Source organism: Centruroides sculpturatus, unplaced genomic scaffold, assembly GCF_000671375.1.
Source record: "Centruroides sculpturatus isolate CEXI.00-Female unplaced genomic scaffold, Cexi_2.0 scaffold85, whole genome shotgun sequence".
Lineage (NCBI taxonomy): Eukaryota > Metazoa > Arthropoda > Arachnida > Scorpiones > Buthidae > Centruroides > Centruroides sculpturatus.
The window spans coordinates 679,619-694,360 of record NW_019384798.1 but is presented as its reverse complement, the minus strand read 5'-3'; the positions used below and the strand labels follow the sequence as shown (position 1 = coordinate 694,360).

The 14,742-nt window shown below is 24.0% G+C and overlaps 1 protein-coding gene across 1 annotated transcript; it reads right to left on the bottom strand.

Annotated features, from left to right (window-relative positions):
* Positions 1–990: 990 nt before the first annotated feature.
* Positions 991–7,872, bottom strand: LOC111629465 (glycine receptor subunit alphaZ1-like). The gene is made up of 10 exons (XM_023373384.1): positions 7,840–7,872; positions 6,692–6,831; positions 6,561–6,625; positions 6,182–6,449; positions 5,604–5,835; positions 2,869–2,951; positions 2,651–2,785; positions 2,351–2,580; positions 1,360–1,497; positions 991–1,290 (listed from the first exon to the last, which is right to left on the bottom strand). Exons 2-10 carry the CDS (start codon positions 6,792–6,794, stop codon positions 991–993), a joined length of 1,554 nt encoding a protein of 517 aa, XP_023229152.1. The 5' UTR covers positions 6,795–6,831; positions 7,840–7,872.
* Positions 7,873–14,742: the final 6,870 nt, after the last annotated feature.

The following is a 14,742-nucleotide window of genomic DNA, read 5'->3' as shown; positions in this document are numbered from 1 at the left end:
TTTTGTAATGAAACTTCGTTATATACAGTGTAATTATTTCTTAATGATTGAGAATTTACACATATATATATTTTAAATGTAGTCTATACATTTCAATAATTAATACATACTTAAGTCCGAAAATAAGGTTAAATATAAATATATCATCTTTTATTGTTACTATATAATTTTTTCGACAAATAAATTTTGAAAAACTTCGCTAATTAACGACAAAAAGAATAAAATTATGTAAAAAAATTTGTGATTCATTTTATCTATAAAATAAAATTCGTCTAGAAATATATCTTAACGACAATATTGTAAATAATAAAAATAAATAAATAAGAATAGAAATTATCTTTGTATTTAATTGTGTAGAAAGTATCTAATTATATTTATCTTTGTTTAACCAATCGTTATTAAGACAACCATATCGCTAACCAATCGTCATTAAGACAACCATATCGCTAACCAATCGTCATTAAGACAATCATATCGCTAACCAATCATATAATTCCAATAAACTAGTCATTCAATTAGTCAATTTTAACACAATTAAGAAAATTTTATTATTCAAAACAATTCTTAAATCACTCATAATTAAGAAAAAGCATATCTTCAATCTTTGTAAAGTCTTTCAGCTTTAACATCTTACATATATCACAGAAGACGGCATATTACATATAGAAACGTCTCAATTTAACCTTTATTATCTTTTCTATCACCTTTAAATTTTATTACATTTATTTACAGTTTATTTGAATGATTCCTCTACACGAAATTGCAATCGCAATCATCATGTTTCTAGTTGTAATTTTAACCGTTAGTACTTTTAAAAAAAACGACACAGTAAAATATTTATATATAGTGTGATGGTATTTTATTAAACAGATTACTTTATAAATAAAATATATGTTATGAGATTCGTAAAAATTTCATTTTTACATAATCCATGGATGAATATATTTATATAAAAAATAAAACTAGTGACTTTTTAATATTAGTTTTGTCTTAATATTTTCTTTGCAACAGCAGAGGCCAATAAATTACATTGAAAATTATAAAACACAATGGAAATATAACTCTCGAAGCTTTATCTATTATTAAAATATTTTTTAGAGAACAATTACAAATTATATTACATTCTTCTTCTTCTTCTTCTATTTCTTCCTCGATCCATTTTGGTTTATTGGGTTGTGTCATTAATCTCTCGTGCTGTTTTCTTTTATGCGATTCACAAGTACAATATGGTTTAATAACTCGCCCTTGACCCTTTTCCATGTCTATGTAATAAGGTGCAGGTGGTTCGTTCTAAATGGAAGATACCACAAAGGATACCTTTTAATATATTTCACTCTTAATGAATAATTACGGTCTTACCTTTATTTCAGCTTCCGGTTTTTCTTCCTCCTTCGCCATTTTGTCTTTTTGATGTTTATCAATAAACCAAATGAGTGTAAATTCTAAAAGGCTAGCGAAAACAAAGAGTAAACAGGAAATCATCCAGATATCCAAACCCTGTAAAGAAACGTATTTTGTACTGTTTGAAATGCTAAAAATGTTTTCTTTTTTTTTAAATATTGCTTTAATTCTAATTATATGATAGAAGAAAACATTAAAATCCTAAAATATTTTATTGAAAATTCATATATTGAGCATCTCTCTTGAACTTATTCCATAATATGTAAACTGTGATTAATTATAATTACTTAGAAATTTGATAGAAACGAAATTAAATATAAATAGTTTGAGGTTATTAAATTAAGTAAATTAATTGTTTGAATATTCATAGTTCACAGCGATATAAGTAAGCGTGAAAAGTTGAAATAATTTTAATGAAGATTAGTTTGAAATGTGATTATATAACCAATGAGTGGTTGAAGAAATTTAAAATTTAAAAATACCCACATCAATTTTAATTTCTTTACTAATTTAATTTGATATTTTAGAAACATTGCAGAAAACTTTAATATATATAAATTTGGATACTAAGATTTAAGAACAATTAATTAAGAATTGAAAACAGATATGACTAATCTAAAGTTTCAAAGTTCTTTAATTAATCGGTGTTTTATATAAATAAAAATTAGTTGTAGAAATTAGTCACCTCCATTTTCATTAATTTTCTCAACTAAGAATATTAAATTCAATTTTTATATATTAAGAATTCTGATGATATTTCTTAAGATATCAAATTTGATTGGATGAGAAATTTAAAATAGATATTTAAATTTTAAATATTATTAAACAAATGTTTGTTTAGATAAAATCAATTCATCTTTCTTCTTCTTTTATCATGAAGCAAAATTGTATACAATTACGATATATTTCGTACATGTACCTTATAAAACATTGAAATTCAATTACTTACATTTATGTACGAGACTTGAGGTAGAGTGTTTCTTAAACCAGATGTCTGAGTTATCAAAGCTAAGATACAAGTTACGCAAAGACTTATTCTTCCAGGAACTACATCAATTCCTAACCAAAACGAAAACCAAGATATGACTATAACTAATCCACTTGGTGCGTATACATTCGTTACAAAGTAGCTCAAATGTCTTTCGAAGGTAAAATTAATGTATAACATGGAATATCTTCCTGTAAATATAGCGTCATTAAACATTTAGAATTGAATTATAATATAATTTATAAATAATATAATTCTTACTGCCTAACATAATTCTGTATCCATTGCCTTTACTTAATTTTACAGAATGTTGTAATAGTTTAAGATCTGGATTCATTGGTACTTCTCCAGATTCATTTTCCCATTTATAAACCAACATTGTTTCAGGATATCCATCTTTAGTAAACATTACATTATATTAATGTATTTTAATATTTCAAAAATATTATTATAATGATAATAATAATAATAATAATTACAACTTCTCATTGTTAAAGGGCATATTTGAATGTCTACAGGATAAAATTTAAAGTCCATTTGACATCCAACTTCTACCGCCAATCTGAAAGACATTAAATGTTTAACTGTATGATACATCAAAAGATATAGAGATAAATAATTATATTTATTATCGAATATATTGAATGAAAATAATGTTAATTTTATTTTTTTTGCAAAAAGATTGCTTTAATTTCTCTTCCTATATAGGATATAAAAGAAATGCAATGATATATTTAATATCGTTATAATTTATAAACGAATTTTCCTGCAGAATTTTGGCTTTAATATTTAGTAATGTCTAGAAGAATTATTTAGAAAGATGCTTTTGCTTAATTAAACTTTAAGAAACGATTTAATCTACATTACGTAAGATATACTCAGTTTGTTTTCTATGCAATTTCCGTCCATCTCTATAATCTAAGATGCAAAAATAATCATATCTTAATCAATACATCATCATTCTTGTGTAGGATTTATATCCTCATCGTTGTAACAGATAAAAAAAAAATCAGAAAGAATAAAGCGAAATTTGCTCTGTATCTTCAAACTTGTGAGATGATGAGCATTTCCATGTCGAATTGAAAGATTTCCATGAAGTTATAAATATTTTCCCATTATAATTTCTACGTAATTAGAGCGCAGAAGAAAGTGATGAACAATATAATCTTTATAATCATAAAGATAATGATGTAATTGAAATAACACATTTAAAATATTAAAATCGAGAAGACATGTATGCATATACATGCTTTTATTTTAGCATAAAATGTGATAAAAGTGGAAGAAGATTATATAAAAAATCCTTTATGTAGAAAGAATTATACATTTACACTATAGAAATTTAAAATTTTTTAAATAAATTTTAGCTGAGTTAAAAAAAAGAAATGTAGCACGTTACATTTTCCAGATAATCTATTTATTTAACACGTTACATATAATTATGTAAATGTTTATTTAAATATTTTAACACAAAAAATAACTTGTGTATGTTAAATTATTCATATCATGTTTATTTATATAAGTATATAATATTATGAAGGATATTTACATTAAATAAATAAATTTTTACACGATTAAATGACACAATTTAATTAACTATTAACTTAAAATAAATGACTTTATTAAGTTAAATATTTTTAAAAATTGTATTTTAAATCATATTTTATTATTTTCAAATTTAATTTAGTAAACGATACAAACGAATGTTCCATTATTCACGAATATTTATTGCATATATTATTTTTGATTTGAAATTTTCCTAATTTTCTTATTCGTTTGCTATCTCCCTCGAATAAATTTTGAATATTTTTACGATAAGAAAATCTCCTTTATTATTTATATCCAGCGACCGTTCTGCTTTCGAAATTTATTTAAATAATCCATACGAAGACGGCAAAAGAAAAATAATTTAAAATTATTCAAATATTAATTTAATTAAATAAAAATATTTTATTTTGTTTTTTTTTCTTGCTTTTAATTCTTACGCAAAGTTAATTAATTCGATAATCCAATAAATAATATTTAAGGATAGATAATTAACTCTATTTATTTATTATTAATTAATTTCAATTATGTGCTAATCATTTATTTTTGTTTTTTTTATTTTAATTTTATTACAACTCTAAATTCAGTATAATGAATTTTATAGTAAGTTCTCCTGAATAAGTCAAGCTGTAATTTAAAAAAAATCATAATTTTCTTTAATTAATAGTATAAAAAAATTAAGTAATATTAGAATATGATGGAAAATTTTTTCAATATGAAAATAAACGGAATTATCTATAAATACGCCTACTTTTACTGGATCTGCCAATCATTGATCAGCTGTTAAAATATTTCAGATACTTTATCTCATATATCATGCAGAGAACTGCCTGTGCTCATTAGATTTTTTTAAAATAATTTAATTAAGTCTCTTGAAATTTTATGAGGATGTTACGCTTAGATTTGGTTTATTACTCATATATTTGTATACAGTCACCTCCCAACAACGGCCATTACTTTTCAGGAACTTGTTTTTGAACGAAAATTGCATATAAAATAACATGTTAACAACGACCAGTTTCTGTTTACATCAGTAGTCGTTGTTAACAGGTTTGACTATAATGTGAAAATATATTTACATACTAAATATATGCGTATATAGTAATACAACAGAATGAAAAATTTGCTCATTTATACAGAATTAAATACAGAAAACCATTAACAAAATCATTTTTCGTGTTTATTTTCAAGTATAGAAATATAATCTTAACAATAAACACATTTTCTGTGATGAATAGTTTTTGAGAGATGAGCGTGACAAACACTAAAGTTTATATTATAGAAAACGAATCGTTAAATATAACAATAACTTTGATAGATCTATTTAAACTTTCTATAAACATAAACAGTTTATTGTTGAACGTGAAAAACATAAAATATTTTTATTATAAATTAAATAAAATGTCTAGGCAAATGCTGGAAAGTCTAGGCAGAGATGAATACATACAATTGATACAAAAGAGATGAATTGGCATATTTCTTCCTCAACTAATTATTATTTAGAAATATATCATCAATTAAATATTAAAATAATATTTAAACTTGAAGCTTTCTTATATATTAATACAATTTATTTTTATAGTTTTTTATTATATTCAAGATTATTGAATTTAGTAACAACTTAATATCAATGTAATCAATTTTATTATAAAAAAAAATAATAACTCACCTGCTTACATGCTCTAATTTACACAATTCATCAGGCTCTAAACTTAAAATCAATATTTTAGTGCTGCTTTCTTTAGTAATTGTGTCAATTTTTTTGGCGTTAATCAGAAAGGTATCCGGTAACCAAAATAAATAGAAATAAACTGGTGATAAATATAAAGGATCGTCCAGTGTTATATTTAAATTTATGGAATTTACAGAGTTTACATATTCACTACAAATTTCCTTATTCACTTTCCATGAATGTTTGAAATNTTGTTGAACGTGAAAAACATAAAATATTTTTATTATAAATTAAATAAAATGTCTAGGCAAATGCTGGAAAGTCTAGGCAGAGATGAATACATACAATTGATACAAAAGAGATGAATTGGCATATTTCTTCCTCAACTAATTATTATTTAGAAATATATCATCAATTAAATATTAAAATAATATTTAAACTTGAAGCTTTCTTATATATTAATACAGATTTTTTATATAGTTTGTTTTTTATTATATTCAAGATTATTGAATTTAGTAACAACTTAATATCAATGTAATCAATTTTATTATAAAAAAAAATAATAACTCACCTGCTTACATGCTCTAATTTACACAATTCATCAGGCTCTAAACTTAAAATCAATATTTTAGTGCTGCTTTCTTTAGTAATTGTGTCAATTTTTTTGGCGTTAATCAGAAAGGTATCCGGTAACCAAAATAAATAGAAATAAACTGGTGATAAATATAAAGGATCGTCCAGTGTTATATTTAAATTTATGGAATTTACAGAGTTTACATATTCACTACAAATTTCCTTATTCACTTTCCATGAATGTTTGAAATATATATCCAATCGAAACTCCTAAAATATATAAATTTATATTTAGATTTTAAAATTCGTCAACTGTTAAATAAATAAACTTTTATTACAGAATGTTAATTAATAAAATATTATTTAAATTCTATGGCATACCATATCCTTTGCATTAAAAGAACTTATATCGTCGACGTAAACTTCCATGGCCATGGTCATGATTTCTGTTATTGTAAATACATAAAATTAAAATATAAAAATATTTAAATCTAATTAATTGATTTATTTACCTGGTTCTTCTATAGGTAATCTATCTGTACTCTTTTTTCCTCTGGTGAGTTTTGCTACATTTTTTCCTATTTTTAATATCGCAGTTCTAAGTTCATCATCCATAACCACCGTTTCATTTTCGCTTCTTACTGGTTTAATACTATAAATTAATTAAAAAGTTATAAGTAATTTAATAAATTATATATTTTTCTCTTTTATTAAAATTTTGTAACGCGTTTGATTAATTTTTTAATTGGATAAAACATGACATTATAGACAAATTTTACCTTCTCTATAAAAGATTGTTAGGTAATTTTAAGCTACATTATTAAGATATCAATAATAAGTGACTTTACTTAAAGATTTTTGAGAATAAATTGAAATCTTAAATAAAAATTAACAAAAAAGAAAATCGCCGATTAAATTTCTAGTTTAAAAGCAATAATTCTTAAGACAATTCTAATGTTAGCAAATCATTTTCAGTTTTTACTTGATATCTTATATATAACATAGAGAAATTTTTACTCCGGAACTAGAGAATCTTTAATAGATGAAAAGATGCATGTGATTTAGGAGAGATCTAATAAGATCGCATGTTGTATAGCGAGTCACATAAGCGTTTATATTTTTTATACGTATTCGATTTGCTACATATATACTGTATATATATAAATGTGTGTGTATGTGCCTTATATACATATTTTTATGCAGTATATATGCATAAAAAATATACGTAAATTGTATCTATATAGATGCTTTTATTAATAAGCGAACAGAAAACTTACTTTTACAGCTCAAAATTCATAATAGAAAAATTAAACTTATAACATTTAATATTATCAAGTCAGACTAGAAAGCCACAAAAGTCTTCAAGTTTTCGACCTATGGTCGAAAACTTGAAGACTTTTGTGACTCCTTTATTTACTTAATTCTATTATTTTACAAAATTTAGTGTATTTATTTATACTATAACTTACTAATATTTGTAATCTATACTATCTTATACAATAGAAATTTATATTATGCTTTGATGATAATGATTTTAATTCATTTTTATTTATGACATTATTCTAAAAACTCTACGTTAATCCAATTAATGGCTAATTTATCTAAGAAACGTTTTAAATTATCAAGAAAATGTTATATATTTAAATATTAAATGGCTTACGAGTATTTTTATTATGAAACTGTAAAAATATTTGAATAGAAAACAAATAACTATTGTTTTTTATTCAAATATTTATGTATAGGCGTACAGTACATTAATAAATATATGCTAGAAAATATGATTTTTAAGTAAATGAACTTAGTAAATATAAAACAATTATCAAATCACGAGATATATATATACTTTAATTAATTAAAATAATAAGTTTTTTAAGTATTCTTAGAATTATTTTCTATTGTTAAAAAATAATACAGTAAAACCTCGATTTAATAGATTAATTCAGATGAGGAATGTCCTTTATATAATAAAGAAGGTATTCCAAATGCATGTTTTAAAAAATTGACAAATTAGTTACTTTTTTACTTACGTAGATACATTTGTGTAATTAAAATTACATTTAAAAAAACATTTAAAAAAGTATTTTTTCTGTTTTTTTATGTCAATTATCGATAAATTGATGTCTTCGATTTATTTTGATTAAAACGTTCTAATTACTTTATAGAATTCTGCTTTAAAATGGAACGGTATTCATATCTTTACTTGGACAAATAAATCTTGAATTTTCGATAAAACTGTATAAAATTTTGGAAAAAGTTAAATTTTATTTATTAATCACGATACAGAATAATGATTAGAACAAAATTTTACCATGTTTTCAGACATCGACAAGATAAAAACTATTCTTATAAACTTATGTTTAAAATCTATCATCTTTGAATTGTTACATGAGAAATATTTTAAACAAAAAGATGAAAATATAAAATTACGTATTTGCATTTAGCAAAAATTTGCTTTCTTATGCAAATTCATAATTTTATATTTTTGTAAAAATGCTTTCTTTGTTTTTTCGTTACAAACGATGTTCAAAACGATCTCCTCCTATTTACAATGTCTCATTGTTGAGTTTACAAATTCCAAGAATATTTGGAATTGTTTTCTTAGTTCCTGTCCTTTGCGTAGTGTTTTTCATTTAATGTTTTATCTGATAAACCAACCGTTTTATACGGTCCCACATACCGTATAAAGGACCAAAAGATTTAGATCAGAGGATTTTCATAGCAATAGAAAAGATATACAATATCCGATTAAACATTGCGCTATCTTTTAAAAAAGATCTTAACGATGTCCACAAAACATAAAAAGGTTCATCGAGTAAAAGTCATCTGTTTATAGTATACTAGAGAACATTTTCCAGAGCTCGTTCTATAAAACACTAACTTTAACTTTGCGACATTAATTTATTACCTATAAATTTAAAAAGACATACTACAAAGAACAAACATGAGATCTAATTGGTGTTGATGCTTGTAATAAGAGTGGATTTTGTTAGTTTGAAAAATCTCATTTCTGATAAAATCAACCTCATTAATAGATCATAAAGCATTTAAAAATTATGTGTAAATCATTCGTGCAGTTTGAAAGAATCACTAACAAATACAGTAGCCTAATTATCCTTGAAAGTATATAATAACGTTCCTCCGAAATATATTCCTAGATATATCAACGAATTTTTGTTCTTGGTTCTCGAACCATGGTAATTACAATTTCTCTTTTTTCTTAAATGTGTTTGTGATCTATTATAATTATAGTTTATAAAGTATTTTTTACTCTCTAATACATTTTGTATGTAATAAATTTTTACACAACTCTACAACGATGCATTTTTGTACATTATATGATCTGGTTTTATCTTCTTCACTCCCAGAACGTGTACTAAATAGCGTCATTGTAAAAGTCTTTCTACATTATTCATTATCGAAGTTTTGTAAAAAATAACAATCATTTGATAATTAATCTGCGCATAATTACATAAAAGTAATGACGTTTATTAATACATATTCTACTACAATTTTTTTACGATGAAATATAATAGTACAGACACATAAACGTATATGGAGAGAACATTCTCCAATTGTGCAATTGATTCATAGCGTTTATATTGTTTGCATGTATTGATTTATAGAAATTCTTATATATTTCAATAAGAATAATGCTTCAGGTTACAAAGAGTGGAAAACATTTGATTCCTGTATCATACTTAGTCTTTAATACTAAACTTTTCAATTATTAGCATCCTTATCATGCTAATCGTTATAAAGTTTAGCATTAAAGTTAGTAGAAAGATCTTAAGATGTTAACTCACTGTTACTCATTACAAATATTAGTTTTGTTACATTTTAATAATCTGAATTGACTGATTAATAGGAATTGTAGATAATATTTAAAAGTTTCAAAACTTTGCTAGAGAATTCTTATACCCGAAGGCATTTTCGTAGGTTTTAAAATATTAAAACGAATTCACTTTGAAATAATAAATAATACAAATTTACATATTTGATATTTTATTGTTAATAATAGTATTAATATCTCAAAGTTTATACTTAAATAAGATGAGGTTTTCGTTAAGAATTTTGATAGAAACGGTTTGAAATTTATCTCATAAGATGAAGACTTAGATTTATACTTAATTCCACAGCCTCTTAGTAGCTTTATCATATTAAAGTTGGTATTATTTTGTTTTATATTTGTACTTATGAGTCTTTTAAATAGAGATAGACATTTACCTTGAGATATAGCTTAAATATTTGCAAAAATAAGATAAAAAGTAATCAGTTATTACATGAACTACTGACACACATATTAGCTGTTTACAGTTAATATATGTGTCAGTAGTCTACATTCATGTTAGAGTAAACTTATCTAATAAGAAAATAAAATGATTTTTTAAATTTTGCTTTTATTAGCGTTTTCGGTTTGTAAAGTGTATAATGATATATCATTAAAATGATATGCACTTTACAAACCATGAAAAGACTGTAAAAAATATATATTTTAGTCTTTTTATTTATAAGTTATATTCATATATAGCTACAGTATAAATATAAATTATATGTAATGAATACAAAAAAAATATTTATTGAACTGACGTAAAGTAATACTAAAACTCGATTTAATAATATAAATACAAAAGATGGACTTTGGCAGCATTTTAATTAAGAGGAATCTGTTGCATGGTGCAATATTTTTCTGAAGAATGCATCTTTTTTCATTACTATAGGATTTGTTTTCTTTTCTTTTTTTTGTTAATTTTCTCACATGTTTATTCTTAATCATCTTCCTCCTCTTCTCCTCCTCTTCCTCCTTTGCCTCTCTCTCTCTTCTCTCTGTGTGTGTGTGTGTGTGTGTGTGTGTGTGTTAAAATAATTCCTAATATCTTCACATGTAAATTAGCCTAGATTTCTTTTCAGTCTAGCTATAGGTAATATGAAAGATATTTTTAAACAAATGAATTACTGCCAAGTCAATGATAAAATACCAAAAAACCAACCTTCCTACAACTTGGAGAAGGTTGACACTTGGTACCTGTACATTATTTCCTTTCAAATGAAAAATCAAAGACGAAAATTAGAAACAAATTAACCAAAATATAAGATTTGTTTTTGAAAAAATAATCTAAAATTAAAAATTATTTTTAATTTATTAATCTAAAATTAAAATTTGTTAACATTTGCAGAGATAAAAATACCGTATTTCCACATTATATTAGAGAACGTGGGATGTATAATGTTAACTTTTAAGATCGCTTTTTATATCTCGACTGTTCAATATTGTCTCTCAAAAGTGTAATGTCTTAAGAATTTTAGAAAGAATTAAAGGAAAAAGAATAATTAGCATTATAATCAAGTCATTTCTTTTAAAGGTTGAATCCAAAACAGGTTATTCGAGTTAGCATCACATTTATTAAAATAGCCAAAATACCTATTTGCATGAAAATAAACTTGCATGAAAACATGCTATTCGTTGATAAAAACATGTAAGCTCATTGCACGCAAACAAGAATTCTATAAAAACATTAATAATTCTAGCTACAAACTATTTTTATGTTAATTAAATGATTGAACAATTCTTTGAAGTTTGACTTTGTCAACTTTTCTGTAATATATCTATAATATATTATCGTATTTCTTCGAATTTTAAGACATACTCCTACTTTAAAAAAGAATTTCCATGAGATGTTGTATGATAATTAAAAGCAAATAAGAATATAACGAGGAGTAAAAACATGTTAATATTGTATTTAAAACAAAGTATACTGTAATTTACAGGAGATATTATAAAATTTTTATTAACTATTGACTTTCCAAGAATGACAAAGATCCTAAATTTAAGAAGAAAAAAGAAAATAAAAAGATGTTTTAAAAAAAAAAAACGTATAGTAAAAACGAAGCAATATATTATAATTATTAATTTACTAAATTATACGATTAATAATATGAAGTTAAGTATTAATATTAAAAGTAATAATTATACGGATCACAAATGATCCATACAGAAATGAAAACTCATAAAGTTTATACAAGAATTTTTCTGTTTCCAAGCATTAATAGGCTTTGTGACAAATGCAAGATAGACAAAAACTTGTTTATTATGCTGCCATTGTTTTAAAATTTTAGCGAATTTGTCTTTATAGTTCAAAGATTTACAGATTTAAACGACGTTTTTTTTAACGTTAATGTCAGTGATAAAGAAAACAATTTTGCATTTAAATTACTTTTATTTGTCTTGAATTTCTTATTCGTTTAACTATAATCCATTCAAATTAGCTTAAAATCCAAGCATTTTCTAGTAAGAACATCAACTGTCTCAGCTAAAAAAATAAGTAAATTTTTTAAACTGTGACTAAGAAAATGGGTTTTCTTAGTAGATATTTGTTAGATTTTGTAAAGACTGTAAAGAAAATTCCAATTGTAGAATTATAAAATTAAAAAAAAACTAAGGTTAATAGTAATGATGTTAAGAGATATACGGCCACATCTGTGTGTAATATGTCTATCATAGATTAATCACTATATAAGTGATCAGACCTCTGTCACTTCTAAACATATTAAAAATACTCGTTTCAGCTATATAAAAATAAGAATTTTTTGATAAATTTTGCATACTGATATAATCAATAAAGATTATATAAGGAAAAAAAATGTAATTAATGTGTTTATTAAGTATACACAATATTGTTTATTCTTATGATACGTACTGTACAGTACATAAAACAATATTTTCGTTTTAATTCCGCGTGGATAAAAGTAATTTTTTAATTAATTTCCCATAGAATTTCAAGAGATTTATAAAGTTAAGTCGATAAGAATTTCGAACGGATGTATCAAATTATAGTTTATTCATTAATTAATTTTTAAAAGTCGTTGGGAAAAGTTGAAAAGTGGTTAAAGTTAAATACCCTCTTTTTTTGTTTTTTAAATTGCATCTTCATATACACGATACATTTCGTGTCGTCATTATTCGTACTTAATAAGATTGAAGTTGATTGGTATCCATGGCGACCGGTGACGTCACACTATTCTCAATTTGTGATAAACAATAGCAAAATTGAATTTCGTTTTATAACGGTGACGTCACGGGAATTAAATTTAATTATTGGAAAGTTTTCGAGTGATAAATTTATAAATTAAAAAGAGAAAAATCAAAAATTTTTTTAAAATAAAATGAAGTTTTATCATTATTTATTTAAAATCACGTATTGACTATAAAAATAAATATTTATAATTTTTCAAATTTCATTATTACGCTAATTTCGTATTTTTGATGGAATTACCTGTTTATTCATGCGAAAAATTAAAGAAAAAATTGTTTTTATGTTTAGCTGCCGTTCTAGAATAAAATAAATGAAGTTTCAAAGACAGGCGACGCGACGTCGCGTCGCATCGCTTCGCCTTCCTTCGAAACTCAGTTAATTCGCGCTCTTTTCTAATTAATAACGACGAAATAATTTAAAATAATATAAAATAAAATTTCTTATGAAAAATATTTATTTTATAAAAGAAGTTCGATAAGGTTCTTATTACGCAACTTTAAAAAAAAATTATATATTTTTCGCGTTGGCTCACGCGATGACGCGCTGTCGCGTAGGCCGACACGAAAAGAATATTATTTTATGAATAATTCATCGCAAAATTTTTGATAGCGTTTTTAAATCTAAATATAAAACAGTAATTTATTTTATATAAAATTGGCGCCAAGATATATAAAATTTTATATCAAAAGGTATATGAAAATTCACGTGAGAAGCGCTACGTATAATACACGATAAAGGCTAAAAATAATTTAAAAAGTGTAAAAATAATAATTTTATATGTAAATTAATACGTTCAAATAGGAGAAAAATTAATTTTATTTTTATTTTACGCAGTCTTTTCTCCTTAATCCAATAATGATGATAGTAATAATAATAAAACTTAAAAAGTATATTTTAAAATAATATCATAAAAATAAAAATAATAATAAAAAATATGTGTATTGTATATATTAGATATACTTTATTCTGAATTATTTTAATAGTCAGTTTTATTTTCGACCAAATGAGAAGACATTTGCATTCTTTGTTCAAACATCTTCAGATGTGAGAAGAAGAAGAAGAAGAGGAGAAGGAGGAGGAGGAGGAAAAAAGACATTCAGACGAATAGAGTAAGTTAAACAGTGGAAAAATTTTACGATTGTAAAGAATGTCAACATTTACAGAAGATATAGTTTGTAGAAAGTCATTTAAGAAATGATTACTCTCAGACAGTCATAAGATATATATATATATAAGTTGGCTGAGAATCAATACTCCTTGGTTTGTCATTGGAGAAAATGTGGCCATTAACACTTAATCGAGTCATTGTCTATCGAAAGTAATGCTTTCCTGCATAATGGCTTTCGTTTTGTCGTAATAGAATAGTAAAAGATGTTTTTTCTATGGTAAATAAATTATGGTAGTTTTATTTAAATTTTAACGTAGATAAACATTTTTTAACATTAGAGTTTTCGACTTCCAATTCCTCTCAAGTGTAGTGTATATAATAATGCATTGTTGTGCGTGATGTTAATTCTGTTTAGAAAAATAGT